Source organism: Ceratotherium simum, chromosome 37, assembly GCF_057802395.1.
Source record: "Ceratotherium simum simum isolate JZ-2026a chromosome 37, ASM5780239v1, whole genome shotgun sequence".
NCBI lineage: Eukaryota > Metazoa > Chordata > Mammalia > Perissodactyla > Rhinocerotidae > Ceratotherium > Ceratotherium simum.
In genome coordinates, this window is record NC_141936.1 from 5,638,759 (window position 1) to 5,665,247 (window position 26,489).

The 26,489-nt window shown below is 45.0% G+C and overlaps 1 protein-coding gene across 1 annotated transcript in view; it reads left to right on the forward strand.

The window, feature by feature from the left end:
* The window catches only part of DRC11 (dynein regulatory complex subunit 11), a 159,845-nt gene that overhangs the window by 64,917 nt on the left and 68,439 nt on the right, over positions 1 to 26,489 (forward strand). The window contains exons 8-9 of the mRNA XM_087424506.1: positions 3,123 to 3,245; positions 25,371 to 25,446. Of these exons, the coding sequence (XP_087280632.1) occupies positions 3,123 to 3,245; positions 25,371 to 25,446 (199 nt within the window). The remainder of the gene's footprint in view (positions 1 to 3,122; positions 3,246 to 25,370; positions 25,447 to 26,489) is intronic.

Sequence of the window (26,489 nt, forward strand, 5' to 3'; positions counted from 1 at the left end):
GTCAAGCCATGCTGTGGTGGCATCCCGTATAAAGTAGAGGAAGATGGGCACAGATGTTAGCCCAGGGCCAGTCTTCCTCGGCAAAAAAGGGGAGGATTGGCAACAGATGTTAGCTCAGGGCTGGTCTTCCTCACCAAAAAAAAAAAAAGAAGAAAACAGGTGGCAACCCAGATCTGGCATTCAGGCTCCATAGTTTACCAAAAACACAATGGCTGACTTAGCGGGTGATAAAGTGTACTTCTAACTTTGGGAGGTTTGCTCTAGTTGCAGAGCATGAGCAAAATAAATTCAGTATTGGCCTCTAAAACAAAACAAAACAACTGCAATGACATACTATTTTGTCACCTGTTCAGCTGGGAAACATAACCCATGTGTCAGTGAGCATGTGAGGAAACAAGTGCTCCCCTCCACTGCTGGCAGCAGTGTCAATCGGAACAACCCAACAGAGGCAGTCTGACAATGTTGCAAATGTCCGAGCCCTTGGTCCAGCATTTCTACTTTTAGGAATCCATCCTGCAGATATGCTCGCACACTTACATTTGTGATATTTGCATGCATTTATTCACGTCAGCATTGTTGATAATGGCGGAAGATTGGGCATGACCTGAATGTCCATCAGTAGGGGAATGGTCAGATAAGTTACGGTATGCCTATAAAAAAAGGAACGAGGATGCTCTTTATGTACTGCAAAGGAAAGATGGCCAAGGTATATTATTAGGAGAAAAATTCAGAACAAGAACAATGTGTGCAGTATGCTAACATCTGTACAAAATGACAAATTTATGCTTATAAGATGTATTTGTGTGTATACGTGTGTATACGTGTGTATATATGCGTGCACTTTGGAAGATTTTGCTATAGTTGAAGAGCAGGAGCAAAGTGAATTCAGCATTGGCTTAAAAAATAGACAACTACAATCGCATACCACTTTTCACTGATGTGATTGCAAACATAACACAACCATGTCGGTGTGCTTTATGTATATGTATGTGTGTGTACGTGCATATGTTTGCGTGTATCCGTATAAAATGTCTCGGGAAGCGTATCCAAGGTGTTTGGGTTGGCTTTAAAAAGTGGATCTTGTTGGCTGGCTCACAGCGTGGGGAGGAAATGTTTCACTACGTGCTCTTTTGTAATTTTTGAATAGTGGACTGTGTAAATGTATTACCTATTCAAAATATTAAATTAATAAACCAAGCCAGGATATAGGGGAAATAAACAATACAACTGATAAGGCTTTAAAAGATACACTGAATTGTTTGCTCCACAAATAAGGATTTCATCCTTTTCTTAGCTGCTCACATTTTTTTTTTTAAAGTCTTTACGTTTCTGAAAGTTTCCAAACTTCCAAGAACCAAAAATATGCCTGTTCCGTAAGTGCTCCAAGATATAAAACTGGGCAGCCACTATCTGGTTCTATGAGTTGAGGTCGGCCTGATCTCCGAAGAAAACATTGCCATTTTGACAACAAGGGACTTTAAATCCTGTCTGAAGACACCCTTTTTATTACCAAACAGTGTGCACAACACATACGTCACCCCTCAGCCTCCCCAACACCCCGCCTCTGAGCCTCACCGCACCAAGTCTTCACTGGAGTCCAGGGGTGGGTGGCCCTGTGGACGGTGTGAAGTTGGACATGAGTATAGTTTTTTTCAAGTCCAGGTGGTACCAGGGTGTCCTGCCTTGTTCATCATAAAGCTATTTTTTACACTTTTAAAGATGTGAACTCAGCTCCTAAGAACAGCATAGGTATAGATGTCAAAAATATAACACTAGAAAATAAACTTCAGCATTTTAATAAATCACAGTAAGACATAATCAGGTAGACTTGATCTCAGGAGGATGGTTTAGTACAACAGACTAGAGGTGAAATATTAGCCCCTTTTAAAATTGCATACCTTGCTCTCCAGAGGTAACCACTGCACTGAATTTGGTGTTCGTCATTCCTTACATCTCTTTACACTTTGACTCCGTATGTATGTATCCTGAAACTGTGGAGGATTATTTTTTCACTTCACTATAGGCATTTCATACTGCAGGATGAATCTACGTATATTCTTCCACATCTGGCCTCTTTGCTTCTACATTTTGAAATTCATCCTGGTCCACACCTGCTAGAATCCAGCTCAGCCACTTACTAGCTGAGAGCCCTTGGCCAGGCTACTAGACTCCTTGTGCCGCAGTTTCCTCATCAATCAAATGGGTCGATCAAACAGCTCCCGCCCTCGGGCTGTGTGTGGCGGTAAACGAGTCAGTCTTTGTGATGCTCTGAGAACTGTGCCTGGCATGTCACAAGTGCTGTGGATGGAAGCGTGGACCTCGTTTCAGAGCTGAGGAAACTGAGTCCCAGAAAGGGTTTGCTGCTTGTCTCAGCCACATGGCCAGTGACGAGCAGAGCCCGAGGACCAAACAGGAAATGTGTCCCGTCTTTGTCCCTTTGTATCTCCCAGAGTTTGTAGCTCTATGTCACAGGGAGTGAGATAAACATCTGTTGTATTTAACTGAATTATATGGTTTTTTACAAACCTTTACTGATTCTCCAATGATGCTAATTTTATATGAACCAAGTACTTTTAAACAAATATTTTAAATTTTAGGAGCATAAATGGGTTTTTTTCACTGTAGGAAATATAAAGTAAGTCACAGGTGAAAGAGACCAACTCTGAGAAGAGATGCACAATCATTTATGGAAAAGTGAAGTTATTATAAGAGGAGCTGTTCTGATCAGAGTCCCGGCAGGAAACAGAAGGTGTCCTTGGCTCAGGCCTGGCACTTCCGGCTGTGGCTGAGATGTTGAAGAAGCCTGGACCTCCCCTAGTGTTCCTGGAACCCCTAGGAGCTGGGGCAGCTCTGAATTAGGGGAAATGGGTTCAGAAACACCCAACCTTTTTCTCCATCTGCCCTCCAAGATCTGGCTGCTGCCTCCCACCGATGAATCCAACCTAAGGCAGGTGCAGGCGGGGCGCCCTGGTGACGTCCCCAGGAAGGGTCAGCCTCCGGGGCCCAGAGCAGAGCCCAGAAGGGAGACTGACCAGCACAAATACTTCCTTCCAGACAGGAAAAATAGTCCTCCTCTTCATAGGGCTCTATTAAAATGCAATGATTATTTTGTTTTCTACCAGGTCATTGATGATATTATTGCAAACCAAGAAGAAGAGGAAAAAAACAAAAAGAAGAAAAAGGAAAAGAAACCCAAGAAAGCCAAAAAAGATAAGGGAAAGAAAGAAACAAAGGAAAAAAATAAGGTAAGGAATTTGGAATTTTAGAAATTTGCTTTTTTGCCTTGAATCAGTGGGATAATCTCAAATCTGTTGAGATTACAGTCATTCATTTCCTAGGAAACCATGCTCTCTACCAACTCTTTTTCGATGTTTTTTCTGTTGATTGACAATCGGCTGCCATCCCTTTCGTGACGTAAATACTTATTAGGATAAGGAGTGATTTCAACAACCCAGATACTTTCCACGTTTATTCACATATTTGACAGCTTTGAAGTTTCATTTCTCCGAATAAATGACCCCACTCATCTTTCCTCAAGGGTAGAGATAAGGAAAACGCTCGGCAAACCAAGTGACCCCGCGAAGTCAAAATAATCATATCTACTTTAACCAAAGGGAGTGCATTCAAATTTATCACTTCACATCGACATCTTGGATGTGTTCTAATGGAAGTTTTTGTTTCTCACTATCCAAAGGAAAGCATAGCTCAAACAGTGTCACTTGGGGCCAGGCCTTCCCTGGTCCCAAGCGGTTGGGCGTGGCAGTGGGGTGGGCGTGGCAGGCGCTGTTTTCTGGGCAGTGATTGGAGGGATCTTCATGTTCAACATGTGGAGAGGTGCCCTCCCAGGGTGGTTATTCTCCCAGTATAGACTCCTTCTATGGGAAATGGAACTTGGGCTGGAAACTCACATCATCCTAAAACGTGAATATGTTTACAGTAGCGTTTCTGCACAGGCAGATACTATTTCACAGCTGACCAAAACCTGATCTGAAATCAAATCAGGAGAATGGATCCTTGAGGGTTATGGTCCCTCTGTGACTCTGTCCAGGGGCAGAGACCCAGCTCCAGCTCAGGTAGCTGTTGCTGTGCTCCTCATGTCCCAAGAGATGGGTTCCATCCAACACTCAGACTCGTGAATTTCTCTGTGGAGAAAGCAACCCGGTGGGGTCTGGTAGACTGCCCCTGGGAACCCAGCACCATGTCACAGTGAACGAGAAACGGGACAGGCTGCGTAATCTAGGAGGACGAGTGATTGGACCACGGAGTCAGAAGTTGTGAGCAGGGGAGAAAGGGCGATGATGAATTTAAATGGCAATTCCCAAAGTCCACATAAAGGCAGGGTATGGGCGATGCGGATAAAAGCAAACATTCTGTTTAAACTTCCTTGGCCTGATTGGGGCCGACCAGCTGGAGGTGATGGTCCCTTTTGCAATGTTCATCTCCTGCACTGTAGTAAGTAGAAAATCTTTCACCTGCCGCATTTGTCTTTGTCGTCCTCTTTAACCATGTCCACTGTTGTTCACTGCATGAACGAAAGAAGAGAGACCCCTGGCTGCTCATTTTGGACAAAACCCACTCCACTCTAGTGAATGCTGAAGTGGGTCCCTCAGATGCCGCCTTCAGGACCGAGGCACTCAATCCCCAGCGACCCAGAATGTCCTGCTGATCACTGACTGTTTAGTCGCTCCCCAGGAGTTATTCTGGGTCTAAGGGAGCTGCTCCATGCAAGGTTATATCCCCACCCTCCTGGAGCAGCTGCATCTGAGGATAGCCACGCTAGGGCTCTCCTAGCTCCTGGGTTCCCTGTGGGATCAGCTGACTGCTCTCTTGCAATTGCATCACAGTTGAGCTTCTCCCTCTGCCCAGTGCTGCTCCCCTCCCTCCCTCCCTAATGGGTGCTGTTCCCAGTACACCACCTGCACTGCCTCCATCTGAGTGTTTCCAGGAAACCCAACCCGTGGGACCACCTATTGCCCCACTGATCTGCCTGCACCCCAAAAGGTCTCACTTCTTCCAGAAGAACAATAGACCGCTCACTCGATACAGTTTATTTTTAAAATCCTGCTCTCACTTGGCAAGATAATTTTGAAACATGCCTAAGAATAAAGACAATTGGAAGAATTTCAATTTTATTCTAAGCATCAATTCCTCTAAATATGCATGAGGGAGTTTGACACTTGCATATTAAAAATTCACTGTTAGTGAAGCTTGTTCCATAAAAATCTGAAATTATTAGCTACACAATCTGGTCTTTGTTGAGTGAAGGCATTTTATTAACTAGCTATTAAAGAGTCACTTAATGATGAACCGTTTGGGACAAAAAGTGAAGTTTAATACATCAGCATTTCTGAAGTGGTTGCAAATGGAGGAGAAAGTCCTTCAGAATTACTTGGAAATGAACGTATTTGTGAAAAGTATAGGTCTACAAAGTGACAATATGATTATTAAAAGAAGAAATGGTAATCTCTAATAAAAATTGATATATTTAAATTAAGTTGATATGCTTCTTAAAGATCAGATTATCTTTTCCACTGACTTTTAAAAGTCTTATTTTAGAATCAGTCCTAACGCATCTAAAAGCAATCCTGAGACCAGCTATTTAAATCGTGTGAGAAATGGTATTTTGACCTGTAGAATAAGACATCTATTATTCATCCTGGTTAGAGGGTCAGGCAGGGGAGAGAGGAAACTAGTTTTGTTTAACTTGTGTATATCCTGGCTTACCTCTAACCCTGTCTCTCAGTGGCAGAGCTGTGTGGTTATTCTTTGGGTATTTTTATAACACTCAGTCATCTATCAATTGCCAGCCCCATATATAGAGTCAGAAAACTTGAAAAAGACCTCATATTTTAAAAAAAAAAAAAACAACTGGTAGGATTATCTGAATATTTCCACTAACCTCCATAACTAGAAAATAGACTCTTTTCAAAATATCACACAAATACGAGGTTGAAAGCTTTTATAAGTCCATAAGATAGTTACAAATGGCGTAAATAGCCTGGGTGGGGCTGTTGAGAGTGGCCTGGAGGGTGAGTGGATCAGAAGGCTGGGCAGAGACGAGGGATTCCAGGCTGGATTCCAGGCAATCTCCAGGATTCCGAGCCAAAGAGCCAAAGATTCCGGAGGACAACTTCAGAGCTCAGATGACATGAGGCCAGGGAGGGTGTGCATTGTGTGGGGCCTGCAAAGGTTGGAGCAGGCAATGAATGGGTGCTGTGGGGGCTGAGCGGAGGCTTCTGCAGAGAGAAGAGGAAGAGTCATCTCTCGGGGGAGTGATCTGAGTTCAGCGTGTTGTAGCCGAAGATCTGTATCATATGGCCGTGTTGTGGGATGGACTGTGGATGAGGAGTGACCAATGCAGAGAGGCCAGTGAGGTCGGGGGTGGGGGGAGGGCGGGGGCGGCGGGTAGCAGTAGTGAGACGGGAAGCAGGGTCAGTGCAAGGGGAAGTCCCATCTAAGGAGGAGTGTGGGTCAGGGGTCTGAACCCCTCTGAAGTTCGCATCCAACTTCACGGGCGGATGTTTTTAAAGTCAAATATCATTCACAAGCTTCAGAGAGAAGCGAGCATGTTCTGTGTACCTTGTTGATTTTCCCCTAAGAAAGTGAAGGAGGGAAACGAGCTGGGCTCATCGTCAACAGTCCAGTTGCCTACCTGCCCTCCCGCCCTGGCTCACAAAGACCCACGGTCACCCTTTTACGACTGCTTCCCCTTCCACCTCAGCCCCTTCCCGGGGCCTCCTCCACCTGTATAAACGTGGTCCAGAGTGACCTGCCCCAAAGCAGCCAGGGAGAGCTCCCCTTAGGCAGGCTGGTAATCGAGATTCTGAGGATTAATGAATGTCCCTACGGTGTCTTGAGATGTTTGAACCTGGAGATGACTGAAAGGAAGTTTTAGGGTGTGAACTTGTAGTTTCAAGGTCTCTGCTTGGATTTCCAGTTTATGGTGTGACTAGTGGTGTGAGAAAAGAGAGGGCTGTCATAGTGGACCTCTGTAATTGTACACAAGAACATTTTAAAATAGAATAACGGTGACTAGTAATCTTGCATTCATTTGATCATTTCATCAAGACACTTTGCAAACAATTTAACTTTTAAAGCATGAAAGTTTTCAATTTCTTATCTGGATCCATCTGGAGTCCCTCTATACTGAGATGCTGAAAGACTAAAGAAAACAGATCGATCCAGGAATTTTCATTTTTCAGTTTGGGGCTAGTGGAAGGGAAAACAGCAAAGCACCATAAACACCATCAAAGATGAGCTTCCAAAAATTGGCCTTTCCTCCATAGGCAAGAAAATGAACTTCTATCTAAACTTCACACCTGATACAAAAAACGAACTCAAAATGGATCATAGACTTGCACATAAAACTATAAAACTTTTAGAGAAAACATAGGGGAAAAATCTTCAGGATTTAAGGCTAAGCAAAGAGTTCTTAGACTTGATACCAAAAGCACAGTTCATAAAAGGAGAGATTGGTAAATTGGACTTCATGAAAATAAAAACCTTTTTCTCTGTGAAAAGGATGAAAAGACAAGCTATAGACTGGGAGAGAATATTTGCAAACTACATATCTGACAAAGGATTGGCATCTAGAATACATAGAGGATTCTCAAATTTCGAGTGTAAAAAACAATTAGTCTTTCTTTTGGATCTTTGGCTTTAAATCCATCTCTAAAGTATTGGGGATTTCAGATAAGGAGAGCCTCTGTTAAGAATACTTTAATAGAGGAGAATGTTAGTGCCAGAAGGACATTTTTCTGCAATCTCTGCAAATGTGCTTTCAATATCAGCGTAATTTCATTTGCCTCTCAGTCAGCTGTGGGGTCCTCACATTGGCTTAAGAAACAAAAATACAGAGAAGGAGCACTATGCAATCCATCCTTACAACTCTTTCCTCTTTGTTATTTTTCAAGCCATATGTGAAACCATTTGGAACTATTTTACATGGTTTAGACCTGTGCATAACACATGACCACGTGAATGCTACAGAGTCTTCTCTGAATTTACTCCAGCCATAAAATGACTTGACTTGGTGCTAAATTCTTCTGGGAAGATCCTTGGACCCACATACAGCACGAGTAGCTTTAAAAGCTCTTGTTTGTCTGCAGTGCCGCTCAGCCTTTCTCTGACCAGAGTGCCTCTTCTCCAACCCCTTGGTCCAAAGAGGGGCTCCACATTGAACCATTGAGCCAACCACGTTCTTATATTATTTTAGGCTATCTCAAACCAAATTTTGCACTGCTTCACAATGATGGCAAAGTGAGTATCGTGTATTTCCAGAGGCTGTTACCAGAATAAGGATGTCATTATGGAAATGTATGTATTGGGCGTGTTCTGTGTCCACTGAAGTGCAGTGAGAGAGGAAGATGTGAGGAAGTGAGGGGCTTCTGGGCTGTAAAGGAGACAGAGGTCCCTAACCCAGGGAACAGGGGTCCTATGGATAGACTCCCTCAAATTGTACATAAACTTTTATATGAAAGCATGTTCCTCTGGGAAGGTGTGTGAGTTTTCTTTATGTTTTCAAAGGATCCTTCTCCCTAAAAAGCTCAAAAACCACTGCATGCAGAAAGGACATGTTCAGTTGAGTAGGTGAAAGCCAAGGGAAGACTTGCAGATTCAAAAGAGAGAGAGAGTCTATGAGCACTGGAGTTGACGGGGGAGCTTCCCAGAGGATATGGCGTGTCAGTCAGGAGCCTCAGGAGTCCACTCTGCCCCCATCTCCCCATCTCAGGGGAACAGCCTCCTGATGCCCCCGCCTCCTCTCCTGCCATTCTGCAGTCCTTTCCCCCAAAGCAGCCAGAGTGACCTGATTAAACTGTGACTCCAGTCAGCACCCCTAATAGCACTTGGGACTCAAGAGCTGTGCAGTAATTATTGAAGGCGTTGGAAATTACTGAGGGCATGAGGAAATGCTCAGATGAGGACCCGAGGGCAGAAGTCGTGGCTCTAGAAAGATGATGCAAGAGCCATCAAGAAGGAAGCCTGGCCTGGTGGACTGAGTGTTTGATGAGGAGAAGGAGGCGAGGAGTTGCGGGGGATCCCAAGTGTCTTGAGTGGAACAATGGGCAGAAAGAGGGACAGAAGCACAGGAACCGGCTTCAGAACTACGATGTTTTGATGATGGCGGGACATTAGGTAGAGGTTCAGACAATTAGCTGGAAGTTCAGCACGAACTTAGGCGAGATCAAGGCTGGTGGTGTCGATGCAGGACTCAGTCCTACGCAGGAAACCCTATGGAAGGCAGGAGAATGATGAGTTACAGGAAAACCAGTGTTGGTGTAAGCTGGAGAATCTGGATTACACCCACATATTATGGCAGGAGAATAGGGGAAACCAATGAGGGACATGGGAACAGCCTGAGAGGCAGGGAGAAATTCAGCGCAAGAGGTTCCAACTGGGTGAATTTCTGGAAGGATAAAAGGAAGGTTCTCCTTCTGTCCCTTAGTCCATCCGCCATGAAAAGTGAGAATCAATAATATGATGGAGGCAAAGTCAGGAGATTCTTTAAAGAGAGAAGACCACGAGTGTCAAATGCTGCAGCAAAGTAAAGGAGAGAGAAGAGGGTGTGGTGACGAGCACATCTCTGGGACTCCAAGTGCTGTGTCCGTTAAACTGGATTGAGCGTCAGAAGGTGCAGAAGGTGGACTGCCAGCAAGCAAGGGCTCGGGCTGAGAAATGAAGGCAGCTAGGTTAGATACCTCTCTCAAGAAGCTGCAAAATGATTCATAAAGCTGAGAGAGATCTTTCAGACGGGGAAGAAGTGTAAATGTGCGGGGACAAAGGGAAGAGTGCCAGTGGCGTGGGAGAGCCAGAGGGAGGTCAGGGCTGGAGGGGGGTCCTGGCGAGCCAGGCAGGAAGGAGATGATGCCAAAGAGAGTAAGACAGGGTTTCTCTGCAGCAAAGAGCAGTGGAGGAGAAGCAGAGGGGTTTAAGAAGTGAGAAAAGTGTGGCGAGGAGGAAAACCATTTGATCCAAGTGGCCTCATCTTCTCAGTGTAATAGGAAGCAAGTTTAAAACCGGTGTGACCCTGCTTGGCTGGGAATGGTCCAAGCCCTCAGTGAGGTGAAGGAGAAGACTGACGTGCAGGTGGAGAACCCAGTTACGTGGGGACGTTTCAGCGTTCACTAGTTACGGCTGCCCTGACCCACCTGCTGGGTGTAGCCAGGACCAGAACCAGACTGATTCAGGTTGACTGTGTTCCTTGGACCCTGAATTCCCAGCATGTGAATTTCTGCAAAGATAGCAGAGACTCCCTTCCATGAGAAGTAAGAAATAAGGACAGGCAGATCCCTGGATTCCTTTGCTGGCCTAAGACTTCATTTCCCTGGCCCTCCCCCCAAACGCTCATCCAATTACCATATCAAGCAAGATATAACATTTATCACTCAAGCGATACATGTTCAGTGTAGAGGGGAAAAATTAGGTTATTGATTAACAAAAAGAGAAAAATAAATAAAAGTCGCCTGGAACCCATGACCCAATGTTAACTATCATTAATACGTTGGTGTATATCCTTCCAGAAATTTCTTTATGCACATATGCATGTAAATTGTTTCTTATGGTACATTATTTCTAATAACCATTAATTGTCATATCCTGTGGGATGCCGGAGTCAAGATGAAGGTAAGGGACTATGAGGAGCAGCATTGACGTTAACCCTCTAGTGGCTAAGAGAAGGCTGAGCATCCGGTTTGAGCTAAGGCTTCTTAAAGGGCAAGGAGGTCAATGGGTGGACAGACATAAGAACGGCTTTCCCAGCAACGAGGGTCCCCGCTGGAACAGCCGTGCCCGCGGAGCTGCAGAGGTGGGTGTGGAGCTGGGTTGTGGTGAGTGGGCTTGGGAAGCAGACCAGCTGGCGGTTTGGACGGCCCGCGTGAGAAACGTGGTGTGTTCGTTTCCACCACAGTGATAGCCAGGAAGCTCTTTCTGACAAAAACTAAACATAGACACCATCAGAGAAAATGGGGGCAGCTGTCTTGAGGATGTATCTGCTCATGTTTAGACTTCACATTGTAGGTTCTCTCGGATCTGTCCTCTCTCCTTTGTGTGGGAAGGAATAGCTTCTGAAGCCCAGAAAGGCTTGAATGACTTGATTCTCTAGTCTCGATGGAATGTGTGAGCAGGGAAATAGAATGATGTTCTAAACGCAAGCTCAAAAATGGGTATGAGATGCTTCATTTTTTTCCAAGTTTTACGAGCTTTCACCTTATTTTGGCTCATTTTTACTTTAAAATACAGTTTTTAGCATTATACTTCTGGGCTGCTTTTTCACTTCTGGACCTAGAAGCAGATTATAATTTCACTCTCAGTTCAGTGGGAAATAATCAGCATCCTCCAAATACCGGTTGACGCCACTCCCACCCCCCAGGACACAGACCCTAAGGGCATGTTTTAGGTAATCTGAAAGCTGCTAAGTGACCCATCTCACTTCTGAACTTATATGTCAACAGGCATTTGCCGAAATGCATTCCCCACTTTAAAAATGTAACAGGTGCCGCCGTATTTGAATTTTGCCACATACCCACGAATGTGAAGTGCCAGCCATCCCTCACCAGCCTACTTCAGATGCACACATTTGCTAATAGGAAATTTTAAACAGAACCTCCATTCATTTGAGTCTCTGTTTAAGCCAGGCAGGAAATTATCTTAATAGTTAACATTTGGGGAGTGGGCAGGCACACTGTTGACTTCTCTCTGTTCTTCTAATTTGTCTAAGACAAATACTGAGGATAAAATATTTGATGATGAAAAATCTTTCGGAAACATTCCTCTGCGTTTTCATCTCTGCATCCCTCAGTATATCTCATTGACTGTGATTAAGGAAATTTAAAAACATTCTGCATGAAGCATTTATCTGTATGATATAAGAACAAATTTCAGGGGCCAGCCCAGTGGTGTAGTGGTTAAATTCGTACGCTTCGCTGTGGCGGCCCAGTGTTCGTGGGTTCAGATCCCAGGCGTGGGCCTACATGCTGCTCATCAAGCCATGCTGTGGCAGCATCCCACATAGAAACTAGAGGAAGATTGGCACGGATGTTAGCTCAGGGCCAATCTTCCTCACCAAAAAGAGGGAGATTGGCAACAGATGTTAGCTCAGAGACAATCTCCCTCACCAAAAATAAAAAAAGAATGAATTTCACACAGTAGGTGGAAAATTACTAAAAATGGTCAGTTTCAGTACACCGGCTTTCTAAATATAATCTAAAAATCCAATCAAGAGGCCTCCACTAGTTCATTCTTACTGGACAACTGCTTTGACTTAAGCGATTTGTAACTGATTGGGCCATAAGAGAAAGCGGGGAGCTGATCTGAAAGCAACTGGCTGCTCTACAAGAATCTGTGTGGTTGAACTTCGTAGTGGGACGAGGAAGCCAGGCAGGCTAGGTCTCACTGCCGCTCACTGTGATGTTTGAGGCGTCACAGAGAAAGGGAGGCCCAGGAGGCTGGAGCCATGGAGGTGGCTCAGTGTGCAAAAAGACAAGAATCCAGATGCTGCAAACCACAGAGCACGGCATGAGGTGTGGCCAGGCCGAGAAGAACAGATAGCACATGGACTCAACTCTCTGCGTAAGGGTGGGAGGTGAGAACACACTTCTCTTGTGTATTCATTATTGGTCAGTCAGCAAGTGTGGGAGGCAACGGAGATATAAAATCAATGAGATGAGAATAGCCACTGTCCTCCAGGAGCGAAAAGTCAATTAGAGGACAAAAGGTAAGAAGCTGACATTTATTAGGAATAAATGTACAAAACCATTAGTATAATTTCAAGGTAGAAGAAATCTGTCTACATGGAACGTGTGTGAGAAAGGCAGGAGAACTTGTCAGCTCTCCAGCATGTGGTGTGATGGAAATGTCCAGAAGGCAGCATACCTGCGGGCCACCTTCACATTCGGTGCAGGCCAAGAAGGACATGGGCTGTGGCTTCACCTGTAACCAGTAAACCAGCACCGTTCCTTAACTGGGAGCTCGGCTGACTAGAACATATCCACAGGAGATAGCCAGGAGGTTGAACTACCTGGAAATCTCTTCCTGAGCAATGGATAAAGGAGCCAAGAGGGCTTCACCTTGAGCTGACTTTGGGCATGAAGAGGATTTGAATTCTCGGAGGCCCCAGGAGGACAGGCTGGGCCTCGGCTGACAGAAGGAAGGCCTCAGTTAATCTGTGGTCCTCACTCTGGCTGCTGATTAGAATCACCCAGAGTGGTTTTAAGAAAAAAGAGACCCCAATGTCAATACCCCATTTGAAGAGATTCTCATTTAATTGGGCTGGGGTGGAGCTGGGGCATTGGGATTTTTTTAAGTTCTCCACTGGGTTAAGTAAAAAGAAAGCATTTGCTAACAATGGAGTGGGCTGCCTCCTGAAGAAGTGTCAGAGCATGGACCACGGCTGGCCACGGCCTCCTGCACCTCGGTGGGCAGGCCAGAGTGCAAAGGGCCGGGCTGCACCGTGAGGAGAGGGATCTGGGAAGGCAGCCCCCAGTTTCCATGGGGGAAACGTGTACCTGACAGTCACAGGGAAGCCAGGACCCAGGAAGAGGTAACACCCTTGGTAAGAGGTGACGGCGGCAGACGTCAGGAGGGACTGAGATGTGACGTAATGGGGGGCGTCCCAGGACATAGTCGGAGAGAATCCAAGAATCCCAGCGCAGGAGAACCAGGGATTCTGCAGGCAGGCCCCACAGGCAGAGCCTGAAGGATGCATCCTTGTTGCCCCAGCTCCTAGAAAGTCCTGCACGCAGTAGGTGCTCCGGAAATGTTTGTGAGTAGACAAGATAAGGTCATAAAGCTGGTAAACAAACAAACCAAACGACAAAATAAAGTTCAGCCACACCAAATAAAGAAACATAAATTAAAAATAAATACTATGGGGCCAGCCTGCTGGCGTAGTGGTTGGGTTCTCATGCTCCACTTCGGTGGCCCGGGGTTCTCAGGTTCAGATCCTGGGCACGGACCTACGCACCACTCATCAAGCCATGCTGTGGCAGCACCCCACATACAAAATAGAGGACGATGGGCACAGGTGTCAGCTCAGCGACAATCTTCCTCAAGCAAAAAGAGGAAGATTAACAGATGTTAGCTCAGAGCCAGTCTTCCTCACCAAAAAAAACAAGAGCAAATAAATAAATAACCACATTATATAAATAACTATATTATACCTATTCAACCTGCAAAACTTCTAAATCATTATCGTCATGCTGTGATATAACAGATATCACATATGCACCTGATAAGGAAAGAGAAAAATGAAGTGTTCATTGGATAAAGGTGATGGTGATGCAGCTGATTTTAAATTTTTTATGGCATTCACATCCCTGGCTGGTGTCTGCACAGAGCAGACCCTCAGTGATATTTATAACATTTCCGAATGAAAGGAAGGGCTGGAACATACCTAGGCTCCTTTTCCTTACTGGGACTTATTGGGCTTATTGGATGGTGACCCAGGCTCACTTAGGTCAGCTGAAAATAAGATGGGGCAGCCCCGCATGGAGGGCTCATGGCCAAGAAGCATGGCAGGTCTGGGCTGGAGCTGGGAGTCCTCAGGACCCAGGTCCTCTGGGACCAGCTGCTCTGTCCATCTCCTTTTCTAAAAATGTCCATATGGCAGCTGGAATCCACATTCTCACCTCTCTCCTGCTGGCCAGTCCACCTGAGTTTTCCTGTCCTGGTGCAGAGAGAGCCAGTGTGACTGGCCACTGAGCATGGCTGGTCAGCCCAGCTCCTCAGGGTCGGGTTGCTCCTAGACAAGAGCTTCCTCTGTTTAGAACACTCTCTGGCCACTTGGCTGAGCTGGGAGTGGTGGGTGTAGTGGTTGAGAAGTTTCCATCAGAAACATAGTGGGTCAAGGCAAGTACCATGATGGAATGCCCAGGGTACCTGTGTGACCCCCGTCGCAGTAAAAGATTCAGGGGAAAAAATGACTTTGGAGTTGAGATGGTGGATTGAAACCTCCTCATGGAATTTCTGTCTCCCAATAATTGTCAAAATCAGTAAAATATAAAATGTTTAACAACACCAAGAAAGGGATACATCCAGTAACCTTCAAGGACTGTTGACCAAAGGAAGAAATATCTTTAAAAAGTAAAGCAGAAATTTTCCACGGTACTTTCTCCTCTGGTTAAAAGGTGTCTCCTGTAACTGCCAACTGTGTCATTTCCACATGGAAAGCTGCACACTGTTAAGTCATGGGAACACATAGCATCCCTGTCATTGTATACTGTCAGGGTCAGAGGTTTCCAAAACTGGCCTTACGATGTTTTGTTCCCCTCGAGAACTTGATATTTATTATAGAAATAAAGTTGTACAAATAGACCTATAAACCTTATTTTTACTTACGTGCCTTAAACACCTATTTCGGGACCAGCCACTGTGCTAGTTCCGTATAGGGTACAAAACGTCAGCAAGGTCAAGATGGCGGCGTAGGCAGACTCTGAACTCACCTCCTCCCGTGGACACAGCCAATTTACAACTACTCGTGGAAAAATTACCCCTGAGACAGAACTGAAAACTGGATGAGAGGAACTCCTGCAACAACGGACAATCCTAACTGGGGTGGAAGAGGCAGAGACTCCCTTCCAGGGAGGAAAAACGCCGCCTTCACAAGCCGCCAGCGTCACGGACACCGGGAGCAGCTCACAGGTACGCAGCCTCCCTGGAGGCGCGGGGCCCTGAGCCAGGGAGCGCCCCCGCTGTGGGCATTTTGTGGACCCAGCACAATCGACACCAGTGGCATAATATCTGACTTTGCCTGCTACTAAAGCATTGGGGAGCACCCCCAGAAAACCCGGTTCACAAAGAAACTAAAACTGGCTCTTAAAGGGCCCACAGACAAACTCACCCTGCTCCAGAAAGCATCCTAAAATCACCAGAAAGAAAGGTGCACCCTGCTTTGGTGACAAGAGACTCACCTAATAGGCCCTGAGTGCATCTCGGTGAGGGGTGAGACCTCTCCAGGGACTGGGACATTGGCGGCGGCCATTGTTGTGGCCTGGTGTGAGCGCATGACACAGACGCCATTGGAGTTTTCCCTGAGACCTGCTAGCCCAGGGTCTGCTCCACCCGCTAGAGCACCGATTTAATCCAGCTCAGCCAAGGCAGGCAGCCCACCCTAGAGACTGGCCCCACCTAACAACAAGCCCTCAGGCAACGTGTGGGCCTGCATAGATTGGTGACTGGATTTTCTGCAGCCTGGCAACTGAGCTGACTTGAGCGGGGCAGGGTGTGCACAAGGAGCGGGTGGAGAGTGTGGGGTGGTGGCGGAGAGTGTGGGGTGGTGGCGGAGTGTGTGGGGCTCCCGCCGTGGAGAGACTGGGTCTGCTTGGGGAGGTCGGGGCGCTCACACGGGGCAGGACTGTGCTGACTGTGTGTGTGGACCTCTGGGCGGCAGGGCTTGTCAGCTGCAGAAGACTTGTGCTTCTCAAAGACCCACATAGGAGGTTTGCCCCACCTTCCAAAGCCTGAAACAATTGGGTGCTCCTGTGCCTGAGGCCAGCCCCACCCAGCTGCAATCCTCAGAGAGCTGACAAGAGACCTAATAGGCTAGAGGTTTACAGCAATTCTAAGGCCCTGAGCCTAACAACCTGCCACACTGGGGGCCTACTCACTTAAAAGAAATACTGCAACACAAATGTGGTATTAGAACTTACAGCCAACTGTGCTGGGGCTCCCCACACCTGATAAAGAGACTGAAGGGCCCACAACAACTACAAGCAGCTGAGCATTACAACAGCTGGCCAGGAGCATAACTCAGCCTCCCTGGGCGCCTATAGGGAGAGCTAACAGGCCACAATAGAAGGACACACATAGCCCACATAGGGGCCCCCCCTGGAACATTGAGAACTGAGGGAAGCACACTGGAAGCCCCCTAAGCCATCACTTACATAAGGTCACCTATCCAAGAGCAGGAGACGTAGCTGACCTACCTAATACGTAGACACAAGCACAGGAAAGAGGCAAAATGAGGAGGCAAAAGAATACATTCCAAGTAAAGGAACAGGACAAAACCCAGAAAAGGAACTAAGTGAAACAGAAATGAGCAACCTACCTGACAGAGAGTTCAAACTAAGAGTGTTAAGGATGCTCACTGATCTGGGGAGAAGAATAGATGAACTCAGTGAGAATGTCAACAAAGAAATGGAAGATATAAAAAGAACCAATCAGAAATGAAGAATACAATACTGGAAATGAAAACTCATTAGAGGGACTCAAAAGCAGAGTAGAGGATACAGAAGAACGGATCAGTGAGCTGGAAGAAAGACTAGAAGAAATTACCCAAGGTGAACAGGTAAAAGAGAAAAGAATTAAAAAGAGTGAAGACAGTCTAAGGGACCTCTGGGACAACATCAAGCGCACTAACATCCGTGTTATAGGTGTCCCGGAAGGAGAAGAGCGAGACAAGGGGGCAGAGAATCTATTTCAAGAAATAATAGATGAAAACTTCCCTAACCTAAGGAAGGAAACAGACATCCAGGTACAGGAGGCACAGAGAGCCCCAAACAAGATAAACCCAAAGAGGCCCACACCAAGACACATCATAATCAAAATGTCCAGAATTAAAGATAAAGAGAGAATCCTAAAAGCCGCAAAGAGAATGTCAAGTTACATACAAAGGAAACCCCATATAGGCTATCAGCTGACTTTCAGCAGAAACCTTACAGGCTAGAAGAGAATGGCACGATATATTTAAAGTGCTAAAAGGAAAAACTTACAGCCAAGAATACTCTACCCGGCAAGGTTATCGCTCAAAATGGAAGGAGAGATCAAAATTTTACCAGATAAGCAAAAATTAAAGGAGTTTGTCACCAAGAAACCAGTGTTACAAGAAATGTTAAAGGGACTGATTTAAGGGGAAAGAGAAGACCACAAATAGGAAAAATTATCTATTTCACGATTAGAACGTAATGGATACAAATGCACAAAAAGAGGTTAGATATGATATCAAAAACATAAAAGGAGGGAGGAGGGTAGTTAAAGAGTACAGCTTTCAGACAGAGGTCAAACTAAAGTGACCATCAATTCTGTATAGAAGAAGTAAGGAACAGAGAAGGACTACTAAAACACTGAGGGAAAAAAATAAAAAGTTAAAAATGACAGTAAGTACATACTTATCAATAGCTACTTTAAAGCGTCAATGGACTAAATGCCCCAATTAAAAGGCATAGGGTGGCTGACTGGATAAAAACAAGACCCATATATATGCTGCATACAAGAGACACACTTCAGACCTAAAGACACTCACAAACTGAAAGTGAAGGGATGGAAAAAGATACTCAATGCAAATGGCAATGAAAAGAAAGCTGGGGTAGCAGTACTCATATCAGACAAAATAGACTTTAAAACAAAAACTGTAAAAGAGACAAAGAAGGGCATTACATAATGATCAAGGGAACAATCCAACAAGAGGATATAACACTTGTAAAATATCTACGCACTCCAATGTAGGTGCACCTAAATATATAAAGCAATTATTAACAGACATAAAAACAGAAATAGACAGTAACACAATAATAGTAGGGGACTTTAACACTCCACTTACACTAACAGATAGATCATCCAAACAGAAGATCAATAAGGAAACATTGGCCTTAAACGACACCTTAGAACAGATGGACCTAGTAGATATATACAGAGCATTCCATCCAAAAACCGAAGAATACACGTTCTTTTCAAATGCACATGGAACATTCTCCAAGATTGATCACATATTAGGCCACAAAACAAGTCTCCATAAATTTAAGAAGATTGAAATAATACCAAGCATCTTTTTTCTGACCACAACGGTATGAACCTAGAAATCAACTATAGGAAGAAAATCAGAAAAGCCACAAATGCATGGAGATTAAACAAAATGCTACTGAACAACGACTGGGTTAACGAAGAAATCAAAGAAGAAATCAAAAATACCTGAGACAAATGAAAATGAAAAATACGACATACCAGAATTTATGGGATACAGCAAAAGCGGTTCTAAGAGGGAAGTTTATAGCGATACAGGCCTATCTCAACAAACAAGAAAATCTCAAATAAACAATCTAAAAATGCACCTAAAGGAACTGGAAAAAGAAGAACAAACAAAGCCCAAAATCAGTAGAAGAAGGGAAATAATAAAAATCAGAGCAGAAATAAATGAAATAGAGACCAAAAACAATAGAAAAATTAATAAAACCAAGAGCTGGTTCTTTGAAAAGATCAACAAAATAGACAAACCTTTAGCTAGACTCACCAAGAAAAAAAGAGAGAAGGCACAAATAAGTAAAATCAAAAATGAAAGAGGAGAGGGTACAACAGACACCTCAGAAATACAAAAGATTATAAGAGAATACTATGAAAACTATATGCCAACCAATTCGACAATCTGGAAGAAATGGATAAATTCTTAGAATCATACAACCTTCCAAAACTGGATCAAGAAGAAGTGGAGAATTTGAATAGACCAATCACCAGTAAAGAGATCGAAACAGGAAGCAAAAGCCTCCCCAAAAATAAAAGTCCAGGACCAGACGGCTTCCTGGTGAATTCTACCAAACATTCAAAGAAGACTTAATACCTATCCTTCTCAAACTCTTCCAAAAATTGAGGAGGGGGAAGCTCCCTAACTCATTCTACGAACCCGCCATTCCCCTGAAACCAAAACCAGACAAGGACAAACCAAAAAAAGAAAATTACAGGCCAATATCACTGATGAACATCGATGCGAAAATGCTCAACAAAATACTAGCAAATCGCATACAACAATACGTTAAAAGATTATACACCATGATCAAGTGGGATTTATTCCAGGGATGCAGGGATGGTTTAACATTCGCAAATCAATCAACGTAATACACCACATTAATAAAATGAAGAACAAAAATCACATGATCATCTCAATAGATGCAGAGAAAGCATTTGACAAGATCCAGCATCCATTTATGATAAAAACTCTGAATAAAATGGGTATAGAAGGAAAGTACCTCAACATAATAAAGACCATATATGAGAAACCCACAGCTAATATCATCCTCAATGGTGAAAAACTGAAAGCTATCCTCTAAGAACAGGAACCAGACAGGATGCCCACTGTCACCACTCCTATTTAACATAGTATTGGAAGTCCTAGCCAGAGCAATCAGGCAAGAGAAAGAAATAAAAGGGATCCAAATTGGAAAGGAAGAAGTGAAACTGTCACTATTTGCAGATGACATGATTTTATATATAGAAAACCCTAAAAAATCCACCAGAAAACTTTTAGAAGTAATAAACGAACATGGTAAAGTTGCAGGATACAAAATCAACATACAAAAAATCAGTTGCATTTCTGTACACTAACAAATCTAAGTAGCAGAAAGAGAAATTAAGAATATCATCCCATTTACAATTGCAACAAAAAGAATAAAATACCTAGGAATAAATTTAACTAAAGAGGTGAAAGATCTGTACACCAAAACTATAAAACATTTCTGAAAGAAATTGAAGAAGACACAAAGAAATGGAAAGATATTCCGTGCTCTTGGATTGGAAGAATTAACATAGTTAAGATGTCCATACTTCCTAAAGCCATCTATAGATTCAATGCAATCCCTATCAAAGTTCCAACAACATTTTTCACAGAAATAGAACAAAGAATCCTAAAATTTATATGGAACAACAAAAGACCCGAATAGCTAAAGGAATCCTGAGAAAAAGAACAAAGCTGGAGGTATCACACTCCCTGATATCAAAATATACTACAAAGCTATAGTAACCAAAACAGCATGGTACTGGCACAAAAACAGACACACAGATCAATGGAATAGAATCAAGCCCAGAAATAAACCCACACATCTATGGACAGCTAATCTTTTGACAAAGGAGCCAAGAACATACAATGGGGAAAAAGAAAGTCTCTTCAACAAATGGTGTTGGGAAAACTGGATAGCCATATGCAAAAAATGAAAGTAGATCCTTACCTTACACCATACACAAAAATTAACTCCAAATGGATTAAAGACTTGAATGTAAGACCTGAAACTGTGAAAGTTCTAGAAGAAAACATAGGCAGCACGCTTCGACATCGGTCTTAGCAACATCTTTTTCAAACACCACATCTGACCGGGCAAGAGAAACAATAGAAAAAATAAACAAATGGGACTACATCAAACTAAAAGCTTCTGCACAGCAAAGGAAACCATCAACAAAACGAAAAGACAACCTAACAATTGGGAGAAGATATTTGCAAACCATACATCTGATAAAGGGCTTAATCTCCAAAATATATAAAGAACTCATGCATCTCAACAACAAAAAACTACCAACCCAATTAAAAATGGGCAAAAGACCTGAACAGACATTTCTCCAAAGAAGATATACAGATGGCCAAGAGACACATGAAAAGATGTTCAAAATCACTAACTATCAGGGAAATGCAAATCAAAACTACAATGAGATATCACCTCACGCCTGTCAGAATGGCTATAATTAACAAGACAGGAAACAACATGTGTTGGAGAGGATGTGGAGAGAAGGGAACTCTCATACACTGCTGGTGGGAGTGCAAACTGGTGCAGCCACTATGGAAAACAGTATGGAGATTCCTCAAAAAATCAACGATAGAACTACCATATGATCCAGCTATTCCACTGTTGGGTATTTATCCAAAGAACTTGAAAACACCAGTTTGCAAAGGTACATGCACCCCTGTGTTCATTGCAGCGTTATTCACAATAGCCAAGACTTGGAAGCAACCTAAGTGCCCATCAAGGGACAAATGGATAAAGAAGATGTGGTATATATACACAATGGAATACTACTCAGCCATAAGAAACGACGAAATCCAGCCATTTGTGACAACATGGATGGACATTGAGGGTATAATGCAAAGTGAAATAAGTCAGAGGGAGAAGGTCAAATACCGTATGATTTCCTTCATTAAGTAGTAGATAATAACAACAATAAACAAACACATAGGGACAGAGATTGGATTGGTGGTTACCAGAGGGGAAGGGGGGAGGGTGGAGGGTGAAAGGGATAATTCGGTACATGTGTGTGGTGATGGGTTGTAATTAGTATTTTGGTGGTGAACATGATGTAGTCCATGCAGAAATAGAAGTACAATGATGTACACCTGAAATTTTGCAATGTTATAAACCAATGTTACTGCAATAAAAAAAAATAAATAAATAAATAAAACGTCAGCAAGATGGATTCCTTCTCCACGGGGTCTCACAGCCCGAGAGGGCAGTTAAGACATGCTCACAAATAGTGAATAATGTGTGCAGAGAAACAGGTGCCAGGAACTATAAGCAAACCCTACCGAGCAAAGGGAGAGTCTTCTTTACCTGGGAGAATCTAGGGCGGCTTCACAGAGGAGGGCACGTTTGCCTCGGGCCTAAAAGAAATTGTCCACAGAATATTGGAAAAGGGAATCTGATCAGAGAGAAGGTGGACATCCCCACCTCCCCTCCAGCCTCTTCCCACACTCCGGCCAGAGTGACGTCCCCACAAGCAGATCCAGTCACGCCAGGCTCCTCCAGTAGCTGCCCTGCTCTTAAACTAAGTTCAAGCTCTCTGAAGAACACGGCTCATGGGCTACCAAGGCCCGTCCTCCCTGTCTCTCTGTCTCCCTCCCCTCTCTCTCATTCTTTCTCTCCTTCTCCTCCCTCCCTCTCCCTCTCTCCCTCTGTCTCTGTCTCTCTCTCCTTCTCTCTGTCTCTCTCTCCCTGTCTCTCTCTCTCCCCCTCTCTCTGTCTCCCTCTGTCTGTCTCTGTCTCCCTCTCTCTGTCTCTTTCTCTCCCTCCCCCTCTCTCCCTTGCTCTCTCTCTCCCCGGCCTCGTGTCTGTGTGCCCATCCCTGTGTGGTGTACCCTGGCTGTACTGAACTTGCCGTTATCCAAACAAAACAGCCTTCCCGGCTCAGACTTCACACATACTATTCCCTCTGCTGAAACACTTCCCCTCATTTTGCTCCCCTGCCCTGGAGCACCACTCCTCCTCTCCTCCCCTTGCCCTTCCTTCCCCTCCTCCTGCCCTTCCCCCTCCTCTTCCTCCTATTTTTTTTTTTGTGAGGAAGATCAGCCCTGAGCTAACATCTGCCAATCCTCCTCTTTTTGCTGAAGAAGACTGGCCCTGGGCTAACATCCGTGCCCATCTTCCTCTACTTTATATGGGACGTTGCCACAGCATGGCTTGCCAAGCGGTGCCTTGGTGCGCGCCGGGGATCAGAACCAGCGAACCTCGGGCCGTGGCAGCGGAGCGCGCGCAGTTAACTGCTTGCGCCACCGTGCTGGCCCCCTCTTCCTCCTTTATCCATGAAGACACAGCCTCACCATCTATAGAGGCTCCCAGAGGCCAAATATAGGACAATCTGAGCATCCAAAACAAGAATGGCAATAATGGTCAGCAACTCATCGACTGAAAAATATTCAAGATCCATGAGTCCTTCATGAAACCTGGAGAGAGAGAGAGAGAAGGAGAGATGTCAGTAATATGTCTGAGAATACTAATCAGAGTTATTTTAAACTTCCCTTCTGTCCATGAATTCTCTCTTTCCTCCAAAGACATGCTTTACCCAATACTGGTCTTTTTCTTGCTTCTCTGGCAGATTTTTCTCAGATGACTGGCTCTCCTGGTACCGAGAGCGGGCAGTAGGCATTGTACACTGGGTGGGTTTTCTTCATCAGTGAGCTTGGTTTCATGTGCGTCCTGGGAGATGGGTTAGTTGCTCCACAGGCTTTGAGCCCCCTGGCGTGTCTGGGTTTTCTCCCGGATTCTTCAGGGCGGAGGGCCTCCCTACAAGGCTGCAGCAGCCCCTGCGTGTTTTACAAGCTGTGGTTCCAGGCAGGTCTTCCATGATCGCCCACCCTCGCCATGGACCAAGAGCTCTCCTGCTGCCCCTGGGCTTCCTCCGTGTACTCTCATCACCCTGGTGAGCTCTCGCTCATGCATCTTCCTTGCTGCCGTGGGGGGTGGGGGAGGAGAGAGATGTAGGGTTCCAGTGCACGGGCACTGCACAACCTCTACGGCATGTGGGTGCACCGTGTCCCGGGGGGGGTGGGGGGGCATGTCCTGCGCCCAGAAACCGCCTCAGGCTCTTCTGGAAGCAGCCCAGGGAGAGATGCTCCTCATCTTGTTGCCTCTCCTCCTCTGAGCTGTATAGAGAACTCTTCAAGTGCTTTGGAAAACTCCTCATGTTACCAAGCAATGGACTTGCTCTGCTCGCCACTATCAGAACCAATTAATCACAGCAAGATAGAGATCGAGAAAGGAAGTTTTAATTTGGTTAGCTGGCATAATTGGGAAGATGACAGATTAATGTCTCAAAAAAACCATCTTCAAGGATCACAGAATCTTGAGGCAGTTATATAGGGGAAATGGGCAGTGAGGAGGGGGTCCAGGAATGTTGGTCCCCAGGCATGACAGCCTCCAGGCATCACATTGTTCCATTCTTCTGTCAGCTGTGATGGATACCTTGGAGGTGTGTTTCCCACCTGTGGTCAGCCTGTTACTGGAGAGAAACTCATAGAACAAAGTTTTAATTTATCAAGCTATAGGGGAGGACATGCATAGGTGGAGGACATAAATCAGGAGAGCATGTGAATTTTTTGGAGTATATGACAGAGCAGCAAGTAGTCACACAGAGGAGGGGCTGGGGCCCTTTAGTGTAACAAGATGGCCTCACTTATGTTCACTTACACTCATGTGCACAATGTAGACAAGCATTGCTACTTTTGCCGTTTGTGGGATGACAATAACCATGATGTTGGTCATCAGGCATCTGACTCTTAGTACGTTGTAACCTTATTGCACAGAAACGTCAGATGAGGGTTTGCAAGGCCTGACTCTTCACGACTGGGAGCAGCTGGACCCTAGCGGCATTGAGCAGAGGGGCTTCTGCTGGGGGTCGGAGCAGGGCCTCCACCTGCAGTGGCAGGTGTTCCTGCAGGCTTTGATCTGGCTGCACAGAGGCAGCAGCAGGGACCAAGGACGACGTGGTGGGACTCTCTCTGCAGTGGGGGCCCAGGGCAGGAGGCCGGCAGGACTCAGGCTGGGAGTCAGCTTTCAGAGCCTGGAAGGAGCCAGAACATCAGACAACAGGACTAACCTCAGGGCGTGGGGTATCACCAGGTGACCAGGACTGGACGCCGGTATCACAGGGGGCTCCTCAGTGAGCTCACAGGTGGAACTAAGTCGGCAGAACCGTCCACTCCCTGGTTGGTAGACACAGCACTCCCTGCTCAGACTGGCCAGCGAGGAAGCTGCCCAGGTGGGCGAGTGAGGGGCTAGACCTTCATCCATAACTGGGAAAGAGTCCATGTACTTTACCATAGTCAGCAATCACGACATGTGCGCCTTTTACTCTCTCGTCTCCACAGATAAACCATGCCTGTTATTAACAAAAATATTATTCTGCTTCAACAGGAAGAAGATGAGGGGTGGAAAATGTCACCAAGTGTTTTCCTTCATATGATGGAGGAAGGAAATAACGTGTACAAAGGTCAGTTTAGGGGAATATGCATGGCCACTGAGGTGTCGCTCTGTCCACCCAGCATGACCCCTGGCCCAGCCCCAGCCTCTGTTGGGAAGAATTAGGTGCCCCATCATGAGAGGCTGCAGACGTGCAGCTCAGAGCCAAGATCTTCTCTCTGTTTCTATTTTAAAATCCCTTTGTGTGGCTTAAGGGCATAAAATTGGTAAAAGAACAAGATATGTACAGGATAAGAACATAATCTAAACCTCCATTCTGTTTTGAACCCCCGAGACTTCAGTTGAACGTTCTCTTGCTGGGAATGAAAGGAAAGAAAGATATTTGTGGATTGTTTAAATTCAGAAAATCAACATCGTATGTACAGTAACATGTTTTAATCCTATTAGACTAAGACATGTGCCCGAATACCGACACATAACTCTTTGGTCTGTTGTTCAGCATAATTAGCACAGCTATAATCTGGCTGGATCTGCAAGTGTATGAATCGGTCTTTGAGATAATTCCATTATAATTTGCTCGCAGTGTTATCCAATGCCTTTAGTTCACTCCACCCTCAGGGTAAATCCCAACACAGAATGACCCACCAAGATGAGCCTGGTCATTAGTGCTAGTTGGAAATTCCTGAAAAATGCAGTAAGGACGTGAAGTAGAATATTTCCAAACTTCAGTCACCCATGGGCCTCCTTCCTGATTCTGGTCTTACTGGGACAGCCCCAGTACTATTCTTGGCTTAATATATATTTTTTAAATTGACTCACGCTTTTTACCCCAATAAATTGAGCCCCATCCTAAGCAACAATATCAGCGTCCTTACGGGTTTGATATGCTAATTATATAAAGGAAGAGTGTCCGTGTGCCACCTAAAATTCTTTGGCATACCGCTGGTGGCAGGAGTCCCGCTCTGCTTGAGAGACTGAACTGAGAAGGAAGCGCAGGGGCAAGGCTGACGTCGGCAGGATTTGGCAGCTACCTTATTGGGGAGGAAGGAGGTCAAGGGGTAAATGAACATTTATTAGGTGCTCAAGACATGGAAGGCTTTGTGTTTTCATGCC